Source organism: Callithrix jacchus, chromosome 18 (genome assembly GCF_049354715.1).
Source record: "Callithrix jacchus isolate 240 chromosome 18, calJac240_pri, whole genome shotgun sequence".
Lineage (NCBI taxonomy): Eukaryota > Metazoa > Chordata > Mammalia > Primates > Cebidae > Callithrix > Callithrix jacchus.
Window position 1 is genome coordinate 14,681,235 of NC_133519.1, and position 13,479 is coordinate 14,694,713.

The 13,479-nt window shown below is 45.4% G+C and overlaps 1 protein-coding gene and 1 non-coding gene across 51 annotated transcripts in view; both read left to right on the plus strand.

Annotated features, from left to right (window-relative positions):
• UBAP2L (ubiquitin associated protein 2 like) overlaps positions 1-11,893 on the plus strand; it is a 57,111-nt gene extending 45,218 nt beyond the window's left edge. For 10 of the 50 annotated variants that reach the window (XM_054247697.2, XM_078355767.1, XM_054247707.2 and 7 more), the window contains 6 exons: positions 415-496; positions 1,350-1,567; positions 2,027-2,132; positions 6,871-6,938; positions 9,150-9,347; positions 10,611-11,261. In XM_054247697.2, the coding sequence (XP_054103672.1) occupies positions 415-496; positions 1,350-1,567; positions 2,027-2,132; positions 6,871-6,938; positions 9,150-9,347; positions 10,611-10,706 (768 nt within the window). In that variant the 3' untranslated portion in view covers positions 10,707-11,261. Of the gene's footprint in view, positions 1-414; positions 497-1,349; positions 1,568-2,026; positions 2,133-3,547; positions 3,950-6,870; positions 6,939-9,149; positions 9,348-9,755; positions 9,807-10,610; positions 11,262-11,288 lie in introns of those variants that run through there. The other 40 variants (XM_078355757.1, XM_078355760.1, XM_054247693.2 and 37 more) reach the window with 6 other exon arrangements.
• LOC118149351 (small nucleolar RNA SNORA58) lies at positions 195-330 on the plus strand. The gene has a single exon (XR_004736735.2). It is a non-coding gene; the product is annotated as a small nucleolar RNA SNORA58 (small nucleolar RNA).
• Positions 11,894-13,479: the final 1,586 nt, after the last annotated feature.

A 13,479-nucleotide genomic window follows, 5' to 3' on the forward strand; every position in this document is an offset into this window, starting at 1 on the left:
GTAAATATATTTTAACCTAATCTATAGCCCAGTAAAGTACTCTGGAGCTCTCAGGGTGCTTTTTGTTTGTCTCACATACTTTAAATTATGGAATGATCTGTTTTCTCAGTAGAATAACCTTGGTGTAAACTGGCAGGGATGACACCTAGAGGGTTGAAAATTTGGTCCTGATGGACTTTGAAATATTCTCAAGTGGGCATACCTGTAGACCTTGCCTGACTGTGCTCATGGTCAGGTAGGGGGGACAGTGTATGCAAGAGTAATGCGGAGTTTGTGCTAACTCTAGCCAGCTTAATCAGTGACTGGATGAATTGCACAACTCTCACATTCTTGTGTTTCATCCTCTGTGAGAATAATTCTCATGCTGCGAAATGAGTGAGATTGAATCTCTGCTCTTTTTTTTCTCTCTTCTAGGATTACTACAGCATCCCATTTCCCACACCCACTACTCCGCTGACTGGGAGGGATGGTAGCCTGGCCAGCAACCCTTATTCAGGTAGGATTGGGATGGGGCTAGATAAATAAAAAGGGAGATAGTGTTGGGATTGATGGCAGAAACCTGATGGGTAGCAAGAAGGGACGTGCTAAATCAGGATTAGTAGATTCAGAATCTTCCTAAAGTTGGGCATGTCATGGCTTTTCCTATATATCCCACTTTCTATTGTCTCCCTGTGATTTCTAGATGGTATCTTAGCCAGGCATGGTAGCACACCTGTAGTCTCAGCTACTTGTGAGGCTGAGGTGGGAAGATTGCTTAAGCCCAGGAGTTCAAGACCAGCCTGGGCAACATAGAAAGACCCCATATCTTGACTTAGTTTTAAGCTTTTTCTAGGAAGTACAGTGGTTAATGTGGTCTTCTCTGCTTATCTCTGCCCCTTTATGCTGCTCACAGTGGCAATCTCACTGCCTTGCTAGGCTTAGGGCCTTCTTTTACCTGACCTGTCATTGTCCTCATTGACTTATCATTTTCCCTGATTCATCATTATCCTTCAAATCCAGCATGGGGGTATTCCCCATGGAGAAGAGGAGAGGGAAGAATGGGGAAGATGAAAGGGAACATAAGTGGGCATAGAAATTGTGCAGGTACCTTATTCCCAGAGCCTGCCTGTCTCTGCCATAACTGTGAATGACTGTGTCTGCACAGTTATTCAACAATAGATCTTGACTTCCAATTGTGCTAAGTGTATGCTGAGCAACACTAATTGGAGCCACTAAGAAATGTAATTCAAGGAATTGAACTTTAACAGTCTTTGAACAGGATCTCCTGGAATCATAGGAAACCAGAAGAGGTAATTCTACGTTGGTACTGGGGTTAAAGAGGCAGGTACATTTAGCCTCTCCTGTCACAGGTGACCTCACAAAGTTCGGCCGTGGGGATGCCTCCTCCCCAGCCCCGGCCACAACCTTGGCCCAACCCCAACAGAACCAGACGCAGACTCACCACACCACGCAGCAGACATTCCTGAACCCGGCGCTGCCTCCTGGCTACAGTTACACCAGCCTGCCATACTATACAGGGGTCCCGGGCCTCCCCAGCACCTTCCAGTATGGGCCTGCTGTGTTCCCTGTGAGTACCTGGTTTGGTCACTCCTTGTGGTGAAGGATCCTAGCACTGGACACTATCCTACCTGCTTTTAAGGATGGATGCCTTTTTAATAATGAATGAGGAAGAACAATTTCCACCTCTGGACTGTTGTTGGCCTGGTGCAGGGTGGTGGGGGAATGGGGCTGGAATTGGTGGATTACTATAGGGATTGCCTAGTCTTAGAATTTGCCAAAGGGGGAATATGTTACCATACAGCTTTGCTTCACTCAGATTCATTCATTTCCTGCTGCCATTGCCCCTTTTTCTTCTCCACACTACCATTTCTTGACTTCATTGGTAGATTCTGGAACTATTAGGAGCTAATTTCACTAAGCATCAGGATAGGTAGACATCTGAATGTCCAGTACTTGGAGCTAGACAAGTGGGACACATGGTATTCTGCTGCTATTTCACTGCAATTCTGGCCTTTTTGCTCTTTAGGTGGCTCCTACCTCTTCCAAGCAGCATGGTGTGAATGTCAGTGTGAATGCATCGGCCACCCCTTTCCAACAGCCGAGTGGATATGGGTCTCATGGATACAACACTGGTAAGCTGACCTTGTCCCTGGCTCAGTGGTAGCTGTGGGGTGTTACTGGATAAATTTCAGGGAGGAAGACTTACTTGGTGATTGAGAAAATGGGGTTGGTGAGGGTGTGCCACTACCCCGGGTATGATTGTTAATGCTTGACTGACTTGGGTATCTGTGGGAGCAGCACCAACAGAGGAGCTTGATACTAGGACATGTGTCCACTATTTGTGATGAGAACGCCCAAGAGAGTATGTATCGGCTTTTAGAATATGGTGGATGGCAGTGGGTGGGAAATAGGGCAAGAAGCCCCAAGATTCTGCTGAAATGTCAGTGGAGGCAAGTATTAATATGTATGGCACTGATGGTACAAAAGGGGGTATATTCATGAGTAGAAGGATTAAATGGGTTCATAGCTAACAGACTATGGTAGGTTTGGCTTAAATAATTTTGTAGTACTACTTATATGTCCTTCTTTATTCCCTAGCTAGAAGACCTAAACTGTGGAGAAAAAGGAGTAGGCGTGACTATTACTCAATAGATTGGGAATTGGACTGGGAGAGTTGGGCCTTTAGGTTCCTTTATTTGTATGGCTGGTCTCTTTTGCAAAGTCTGTTTGCGTATGTGATGGCAGGAAGGGAATTGGAGGAATCCTCTGGATGGGTACTTACCTAAAAGATACTTAGCCTCTCCCTTGCTTCTATACCTGAGATCTGTGCTCTACTTTTGGAGGACAGGGAATGAGAAGGAATCTTTGAATAATGTAATTATACTTTTTCAGTGACTTGTAGCTGAATAGAGGAGGAGCAGGTTTCTCTGACTGCTTAGGGTTGGGGATGGGGGTTGTCCTTCAAAACTATCAGCTCAGTTAGTTTCATGGTGCTTTAGATAGAGCAGCATGTGTTCTTCACCCTTATATGGGCTCTGGGTGGGTCAGTTGCCCATAGTTTCCAATAACTGGGAAGACTACAGTAGGCAGTAAGGTCTAGGAACTGACAGCCAGGTGGAACTTTGAACTGTGCTGTATGAGTTAGAGTGGGTCATGAGTTAAACAAATCCTGAGAAGCCCCATTGAGATTTAATAATATATTTAAGAGATTTAATAATATGTAGACTCCTTGTGGCTACCTGTCTCACTGAGTAGGGTCCACCCTAATTCTTGGTGGGAGGATGATAAGCTTTTTGACTTGGAGTGGTGGCCCCATTCTGACGGCATTAGGTTGAAGCCTTAGTTGAACCAGGTTAATGAATTTTAAGAGGCAGGTGATTGATAATATTAGAGAATTGGCATACCTGATTCTAGAAATCCCAGCTTCTTGCCTCCCTTAAGAATTCAGGAACGTATTATATCAGCCCTTGAGAACCCCCAGTTCCCAACCCCACAGAGGGCTTTTGTTATTCCATTCATTTATTTTTATGTATTTGATTCCTTTTAGGAAGAAAATATCCACCCCCTTACAAGCATTTCTGGACGGCTGAGAGCTAATTTGGCCCAAGGCTGGGGGCTATGTTTTGTGTGTGTGTATAAATTTGCACTGAAGTCTTGTTTCAGAAACCAGACCACTGAGGAGAGCCTGCTGAGCTGAGGCCATGGCCTGCGTGGCTTGGGGAAATGAGTTGGTGGATACCTTCTGGGCTTTTGAACTTGCCCCTCCCCCATTTCCCTCTCCCCCATGTGTCTGACCCTGTCTTACCCATTTCAAGTTCAAGCGGTGCAGCACCTTCGAAGCATCAATGCACACACCTGCTGTTGCTTTTGATTTCTGGAAGGCATGTAGTTTCAACTTGTAACAAAAATATTTGTAGTCTTCAATAAACTGTGGTATTTCTTTAGCTAACTCTGGCGTTCTTTCCGTGCATGTCTTTCTGGACACTAGGAACCAATGCTGTGCTGTGGATGAAGGGTGGAGGGTGGCCTTTTAATCAAAATCCAGCATAGCCAAAGAACTATTAATTTTTCAGTATGCTGGTTTTATAAAGGTGGGGGGAGGGGAAACAGCCTCAGTTTCCAGCCGGATGATTGGTTGGTAAAGGAAACTTTGTAGAAATCCCTGATTTCCATGCTTATGTTGCTTCATTTTTCCATTTAGAGCTTTCCTTTGCCTCTTACGTAAGCAGTGGGGAAAGGACAAAAAAGTTTGGAGTGTCATGTCCTGGTGAAAGGCAAAAGGTAGTGTTCAGAACTGTTAGGGAAGTATCTTTGAAGGTTTAATTCCCACATCTGGTTCCTAAAAGCCAAGTGGCTGAGATCTGATAAAGTCATTAGTGATCAGCTAGTTGATGACTCAGGCTCTGTGGAGACTGTGCTAGCCTGGAACATTGTTCTTAGTCCCTTGATGGCTTTTCAGAGATTGTGGATTATCAGTTTTGCATCTGTGGGTATAAGCTAAGGATATGTGGGAGTGGTTTGGTCAGACATCTTGACTGGAAATGCTAATTCCCTCCCACTCCAGATAGTATACACCATTAGCCCTTTGTTTATAATGTAAAGTGTACCTGGACAGTGAGAGCACCACCCTGGATTGATTAGAAACCAAAGTATTCCGTTTTCCTTGTATTTGTTCTCAGCCCTTTGGAGTAATTTTACTCCGTGGAGTGTGACCACGTTTCCCAGGGGCTGCCATGCTGGGAGAGATCAATTCATGTTTCTCTTCCCTGCTGCCCACATGGTATCGGTATTGTCACTGTTTGGGGATACGTAGTGGGTGTTGATATGGGAAGGAGAGCAAGAGAACTCTGTAGCCTAAAGATCTTTGTAATAATTGGTAAGGGGTAGTGAAATCAGTACCCATTATTTTCTAGATCTCTAATACTCTTAAGATTATTATGACCACTACAGAGTATTATGTTCCTATATTCCCAGCACCTTCAACATCATATCCAAGATAAGGCCTCTGGACTAGAAGCTGTTTTTAGCCTTAACTCTGGAAAGAAGGAGATCAGGTAGGGGCACACTGGAGCTGAATTCCTCCCTACCACTGAGCTTGAGAATCCAGTTAGTCATTTCTTCCATCCGATATAGGCAGCCTAGCCTCACTTTGCAGAGGGCAAGTATGCTTTTTTTGTTGGTTTGTTTTTTGCCTTTGCAGTAAAGATAAATTATCTCTTGGTTTGTTTTAAAAATGTTCTACTTCTATCCTGTTTATTCCACCTTTACTCTCAAACCTTCCATATGAACTTACTAGCTTAAGCCTTTTCCAAACTGAACTTCCTGTCCTTAAAAGTTATGCCTGTTACCCAGTGATTTGCCAGATGGGCACCTCAGGTTTGAAAAATGAACGGAAAAAATACCCCATTAGCTCCTTTAGATATCCCTGTATCATTCCCTTCTTTTACTTCAGTGTCTTTAAATTATAGAGAGTTGATGCTTTTGAGATGAGGAAGTATTTTCTCTTGCTTTGTTTTCTATAGTTCTGTTATTTTTCCTAGGAACTATCTGGACTTAGGATGTTGGGAGGGTTACCACTTTGAAAGTGACTGTTCAAGGTGGACTAAGTGGAAGGCTGCCTTTGTCTGAGGCATTGGGAGGATTTGGGTTCTGGAGTTTGAATTGCGAGTGATTGGAGGATTTCTTATTTGTGAGTTGGCCACTCTAGTACAGTGCTTTAAAAACACTTTTCCATCAATGTTCCTGACAGCAGAGGAGAAGGGAGGTGTACCTCAGAGGGAAAAGATCCAAGAGCATAGACAGGCAGAGTTTTTCTGAAGCTTCATTTTATTTTTGTAAGAACTAATATATCTTTTTAAAATCATGCTTTATATTCCTGAATTACTTTTCTTAAAATCTTTGTTTAAAAATGGAAAGTTTAAAAGATGCTAGATAATTTATTCCATGGCTTTTCCTATCTCCTTGACCCAATGCCTTATACCTCAGGCGGTAGAGAATCTAGTATGGATATCTGTTTGAGGAGCACACATTAAAATGAGAGGTTGTACTACTCTGGTTTCCTTAAAGTTGTAGAGGTTGGTAGGGAATTTTTCAACAGGAATGTGACAATTAGGGTATGGGTTAGAGCTTTTATCTTACGGAGAAGCTGAAGTTGTATACTGAAAATGACATGTGGTTTTTGTGTTCCACCTAGGCTACAGGTGATGGGCCTACTCCTGTCTACCTATCCCTCCCCACCCCACTGCACTCAGGCTTAAATTGTGTACATGGGAGTTTGTCTTTATGCCAGGCCTTTACATCTTAAGTTTAAAGATTTATCCTAGATGCTCCAAGACTAAAAAAGCTGAACTGAGCTAAGGCTCTGAGAATGAGCGTGCCCTTGGGGATTAAAGTGGACTGTTCCTTTAGTACTTATGCAGTGGAGGCATGGATTTTGAGCCCAGAAATGTCACTTCAGGAAGAGAAAGGGCCAGACTACCTGAGTCTCCAGGAATACAACTGAGTGGAGTTTGAGTGGATTGATTTGAAACAGACATTAAAATTAAAAGTTTATTATATTACTGCTAGACTTTGGCACAGAAGTATTTTGCAAATGGTATATGCTAGTAAGGTTTGCTCATATCCCCTTGCCCGCCAAAAAAACAACTTACATGTATACTCAACACACACCTGGAAGGGGCCAGAGAACCCTTACGGAGCTTTTTGTGTCATGAATTCTTACCTCTCTTACCTCTAACTTGAAGCTGGAAATCCTACCAAAATTCCCTTGCAGTGCTATAGCTAGAAAGGCTACAGCTATCACCTCATCCCAGAAATAAGGGCCAGGCAGCTAGCTGAGCTAATCCTCCTGTCTGTTTCCTCCTCCCCTAGGTGTTTCAGTCACCTCCAGTAACACGGGCGTGCCAGATATCTCGGGTTCTGTGTACTCCAAAACCCAGGTAGGTGCCTGGCTCTGGACAGAAGTGGAAAAGAGTGCGATTCTACTATGTAGAATTGCAATGATAGAAATATAATGGATAAGAACAACCCTAGGAGAGGTGTCAGGAAACACATCCTACTTTCTCTAAATGAAAGGTCTTCTCTAGACTTCACTTCCTCTAAGAAGTTAAAATTGAGTCCTCTGAGAAAAACAAGAGAAATGTAATAGGAAGGTGAAGTGTGGCAAATTGTTTAATGTGTTATGATTTACTGTGTAACTCTCCTGACCCCTTTTCACCTACTCCCAACCTTTTTCATAACTTTTCAATAGAGTGAGTATGAGAGTGACAGGAAACTAGTTCATTCCATTCGTTGAGTAAATCTATAACAGTGGGAGTGGGAAAGGAGACAGCCTAGCAACTAATGAAGCATTTGAGTGATCCATAGATTTGTTACGTTGCTTTTATCCCCTATCACCATAAATAAGTTTGCTATAAAGCACTGGGGGACTAGGGGGAGTACTTCGTGGCCAAGACCTTCAACACTTCAAATATCTCAGTATGTATTTATTTCTTTTGAAATATCCAAGGAGTTTTTCCTTTTGTTTTTCGAAGGAATATCATAAGGGGTAGGGACACTATTGGTTTGTTTGTTTATTTGTTTTTTGAGATAGTCTCAAGAAGTCACCCTGGCTGGAGTGCAATGGTGCAATCTCAGCTTTCTAAGTAGCTGGGACTATAGGTGTGTACCACCAGGCCTGGCTAATTTTTTTTTTTTTTTGATAGAGGGTTTTGCCATGTTTCCCAGGCTGATATTGACCACCTGGGCTCAAGCAATCCACCCACCTCAGCCTCCCAAAAGTGCTGGAATTACAGGTGTGAGCCACCTTGCCCAGCCTGGAGTTCTAATTTCTACCCAACTCTGGGAGCAGGAATGCTAAATTTCATGATGTTCAAATATGACGTTAATTTTGTTGTTGTTGTTTTTTGATACAGAGTCTTGCTCTGTCACCAGGCTGGAGTGCAGTGGCTCGATCTTGGCTCACTGCAACCTCCACCTCCCAGGTTCAAGCAATTCTCCTGCCTCAGTCTCCCAAGTAGGTGGGGTCTACAGGTGCACACTACCACGCCCAGCTAATTTTTGTATTTTTAGTGGAGACGGGGTTTCACCATGTTGGCCAGGGTGGTCTGGATCTTTTGACCTTGTGATCTGCCCATCTCGGCCTCCCAAAGTGGTGGGATTATAGGCATGAGCCACTGTGCCTGGCCGACATTCAGTTTTTTTACAAAGTGCTTTCATATTTCATCCAAGAAAGAAGTTACTTTGTGGTTGTTTTTTTTTTGTTTGTTTTTGTTTTTTTTTTGAGACGAAGTTTCACTCTTGTTGCCCAGGCTGGAGTGCAATGGCATGATCTCGGCTCACCGAAACCTCTACCTCCTGGGTTCAAGCAATTCTCCTGCCTCAGCCTCCCGAGTAGCTGGGATTACAGGCATGTGCCACCACGCCCGACTAATTATATATTTTTAGTAGAGATGGGGTTTCTCCATGTTAGTCAGGCTGGTCTCAAACTCCTGGCCTTAGGCGATCGGCTCACCTGTGCCTCCCAGTGTTGGGATTATAGGCATGAGCCACCTCTCCCAACCTCCTTTTTTTCTTTTTTTTTTTTTTTTTTTTGGAGACAGAGTCTTCCTCTGTTGCCTAGGCTGGAGTACAGTGCAGGAGGGCAGTCTCGGCTCACTGCAACCTCTGCCTCCCAGGTTCAAGCAATTCTTTTTCCTCAGCCTCCCAAGTAGCTGGGATTACAGGCACAGGCCACCATGCCCGGCTAATTTTTTTTTGTATTTTTAGTTGAGACGGGGTTTCACCATGTTGGCCAGGCAGGTCTGGAACCCCTGACCTCAGGTGATCTGCCCACCTCAGCCTCCTAAACTGCTGGGATTACAGGCGTGAGCCACCATGCCTGGCCCATTTGGTCTTTACAACAGGTTTGTAGCATCCCTGTTTTACATCTGAGGAAACTGAGACTAAGAGATTGAGTAGTTTGCCCAGGTTCATACAGCTATTAAATAAGAGCAGCGTTGAGACTGAAACCTGAATATGTGACTTTAGATGTACTCTGCCTTCTGTGACACCATGCTGCTTTCTGAGGGTTGGGGAGCTTGAATTGAGGAAAATCCCAAGATTAGTTTGCTGATCCCTTTTACTCTGTCTCCTCCTGGCCTCCTGGATAGCAGTCCTTTGAGAAACAAGGTTTTCATTCCGGTACTCCTGCTGCCTCCTTCAACTTGCCTTCAGCCCTAGGAAGTGGGGGCCCCATCAATCCGGCCACAGCTGCTGCCTACCCACCTGCCCCCTTTATGCACATTCTGACCCCCCATCAGCAGCCACACTCTCAGATCCTTCACCATCACCTGCAGCAGGATGGCCAGGTAATAGCCCTTTCCCCTCTCTACTTTCCCTTCCTCTTCCTTCCTATCCCTTAAAACTGCCTCCCCTTTCCTTTTCTTACCCTTCCTCACCACCACCTTCACCCAATCCCTCCCCAGCGCCAGTCATGGGCACACAGCACATACAGACACAAGCGCACATAACACGAGCGGCCGGCAAAGGAAATGTCAGAGAAGGGGGCAGATTGAAACCTTTTTTGCCCAATTCCTTTGGTGCCCTATTCCTCCCGTGCCACAATTGTTCTCATCCCATCAGACCTGGGTCACACCTCCCCTCTTACCTCTCCCAGCCTTCCCTCTTCCCTGACATTTTAGCTTTCCCTTCTAATGGTGGAGTTCTATTGTCAAAGTTTGTCCCTTTATTTTCCATATATCCTGGTTCTGCCTCAGCTACCATATTTGCAGATGATTCTCTGTTGCCAGCGCCAGCAGGAGGAGCAGGTAATGAAATTGAATGATGATATGCTTGAACCCACTCCTTTTCAGTCCCCATTTCACCTCCACAGCCTCAGGGAACTTGAAAAGACTGCGCGGTCACAAATCGGGATACACAAACACAAACACCTTGCTGAGCTCTCTGGCCTTCCCTTCCTCTCTCCTCCTCCCCTCCCCAACACCCTCTTTATCTTTGTACCCTCCCCGAACTGTGGAAAACATTTGGTTACCAGAATGGAAAAGATTCTTGGGGCAGCATCTGGAGCCTGAGGCCTGAGACTGCCTCTCTCATACCTGCCTGAAATGGGCTCACAGATGTGATGTGAGGTAGGGGTGGGGATCTGTGAGCCGATGCAAGTGGCCTCTTGAGAGCTCCATTATAGGTGGCTGGAGCCACCTATAGGTAGAATAAGGGCTTCCTTCCTCCTAAAGACAGCTTTCCAAATTGAGGCATTCATGGGGATCAATGGAAATGAAATTACCTTGTGATGACTCATCTCTTCAGAGCAGGGGAGAGAGGTGGGGTAGTGGGAGAAGGTAGAATTGAAATTGAGTGGAACTAACTCACTACCTTGTCTCCAAAGGTATCTTGCCCTCCTCATCTTTTCCCTATTTAAAAGTCAAAAATGCCTTCCTGCTTTTAAGAAAGGAGCTTTAGCAGCTATGCAGACCAAATTTTCTATGGTTCTAATAGTAGTGAGGGGAATGGGAGAGCAAGACAGTTTGCACATCTCCTCCTGAAGATGTTACAAATTTGTACCACTAACTAGACACCTTTTTCCTCCCCATCATCCTCCCATTCCCCTGCAGACGGGCAGCGGGCAACGTAGCCAGACCAGCTCCATCCCGCAGAAGCCCCAGACCAACAAGTCTGCCTACAACAGCTACAGCTGGGGGGCCAACTGAGGCCCTGACCCTCTTCTCCCGGTCCCATCTTCTGAGAGGGCTTCTCAGCCTGGAAACTATGGAAACAGCATCAAAGAGAAAGGAATGTGGGGGGTTTCCGCTGCCCCCCCACCCCCAGCGGCCCACCCCATGCCTCAGCTTCATGTCTGTCCCATTCCTATACCGTCCCCACCCTGTTGTATGTATTATAGGATTTGTATTTTCTCCTTTTTTCCCCCTTCCTTTCCTTCGCCCCTCTTGCATTCAAGATTATGAAACTTTGCTGTGGGCCCTGCGCTTCCTTTGCTTCCTCCTGTTCACCCTGGTGGTGTACGGATGAGGTGGGGAGGTGGGACCCCCAAATATATATCAGCCCAACAGCCCTAAGTCTCCTTTATTATTAGGACAACAACAATAACAACAACAACAAAAAAATGGCGTCATGAATATGAACAGCATTGTCAGATGAATTAGTTGAAGTGGTTTTTTTTTCTTTTTTTTTTTTTTTTGTACTGTGTCCTCAAATTTAATGGATTAATGTGTCTTGTATATATAAAAAGAAAACCTCTACCTTCAGCCTCTGCCTATTCTTGCTCCGTCTAGGACATCCTCAATTTCGTCGATGACCAGCTTGGTGAATAAGTATTACTGTACCATCTGGGCCTCCTCTAGCAGGCCCCTGAAGGCAGTGGAATAAAATGAAATCTTCGCCCTTTAAGAACTGACCTTAATGTGGTGGTAGTATCTTGTCCTTGAGGCGATTCCCTTCCCTTCACCCCTAAGACTTTCACAACCTGGTGACTGGAAAGAACTACCACAAATCTTCATTTCCTCCAGAAACTGCTACATCTACAACTGATTTCAGGCAGCAAAGGGAGAGGGATAGAGGAGATTGGGTGGAAAATGGAGAGGATCAAGAAGGAGCTGGGACCATTTCAAAGAAAAATGGCTTTACAGAGTTTTAAGTATGACTTAGATGGGTCCAGGCAAATAAACTAAAAAGAAGTGAAGGCAGCATGTATCGTCTGGCAGAACTAAATCTTGGAGGGGGTGAGGGATAAAAGACTACATACTGGGGCTGGGCATGGTGGCTCACGCCTGTAATCCCAGCACTTTGAGAGGCCGAGGTGGAAGGATCACCTGAGGTCGGGAGTTCAAGACCAGCCTGACCAACATGGAGAAACCCCGTCTCTACTAAAAATGCAAAATTAACCAGGCATGGTGGCGCATGCCTATAATCCCAGCTATTTGGGAGGCTGAGGCAGGAGACTCGCTTGAACCCGGGAGGTGGAGGTTGCGGTGAGCCGAGATTGCACCATTGCACTCCAGTCTGGGCAACAACAGTGAAACTCCGTCTCAAAAAAAAAAAAAAAAAAAAAAAGACTACCCATTGGGTACAGTACATTGCTTGGGTGATGGGTGCACTAAAATCTCAGAAATCACCACTAAAGAACTCATCCATGTAACCAAACACCACCTGTACCCCAAAAACTATCAAAATAAACTAAACCTTGGGGCCCATTCCCCCTAGGAATGGACTACTGTAGTAGTTGCTTCTTGGGTGCTTTTCTGTGAGATAGCTATATCCAATCCTTAAAGAGTCTAGAGAAAGGTCTGGCCTGGAGATGGGGTACAGGGAGACAGGTGGAGAGGCTTTGAAAAATAAATGATACAACAGTAAACAAAATACTGAAAAAAAAAAAAATGAGGCCAGGCACAGTGGCTAATGCACTTTGGGATGCCGAGGTGGGTGGATCACCTGAGGTCAGGAGTTCGATATGGTGAAACCCTGTCTCTATAAAAAATAACCAAGGTAGGGCTTGGTGGCTGGGGCCTCTAATCCCAGCTACTCGGGGGACTGAGGCAGGAGAATCACTTGAACCCGGGAGGGAGACATTGCAGTAAGCCGAGATGGCGCCACTGCACTCTAGCCTAGGAAACTCTTATCTCAAAAAAAAAAAAAAAAAAGGGACACTTCTTTATAGTCCTCAATTTGTCCCTTCTCAGGATTCAACTAGCTTCCTTTCACTCGCTTTCTTAAAAATCCTTTGGTTGGTTGCAGACAGCCTGCTTAGAAAAAAAAATCCTGGCCAGTCGCGGTGACTCGCGCCTGTAATTCCAACACTTGGGGAGGTCGAGAAGGAAGAATCACGAGGTCAGGAGATCGAGACCATCCTGGCTCTGAAACCCGTCTCTACTAAAAATACAAAAAAATTAGCCGGATGTGGTGGCACGCGCCTGTAGTCTCGGCTACTCGGGAGGCTGAAGCAGCAGAATCGTTTGAACCCGGGAGGCGGAGGTTGCAGTGAGCCGAGATTGCGCCACTGCACTCCAGCCCGGGTGACAGAGACTCCGTCTCCCCACCCCAAAAAAATCCTGTATGGTTATAACAAACTCCCTAGTAGCTAGAGAGATGAAGTCTATGTGTCACTTATGTCTTGATCTCTTCTCTGGGGAATTCAATACTAAAAGGAGCTTGGAGAAACATTTTTTTGTTCATCCCTCTAACAGCAGACATCACCCAGGTCAGTCAAAAGCTTCGGAGTAAGGGGCGAGGTGGTTTCGGCGGTGAGGCTGGCCAGCACCGGGGGTGGGGAGGTTTGAGGGATGCCCTCAAGCCGGCCCATTTGTGCGGCTGGGAGGCCCTCTGGCGGCTTTATCCGGGTGCCTTCCAGAGTCAAACCCTCGAAATTGCTTTCCGGACCGAGTTGGTCTGCAGAAAGGAGAACAGATTTAAGAGGAAGGCGGTCATAGGTAAACTGAACGTCCGTCACGCCCACTCCTGTCACGGAAA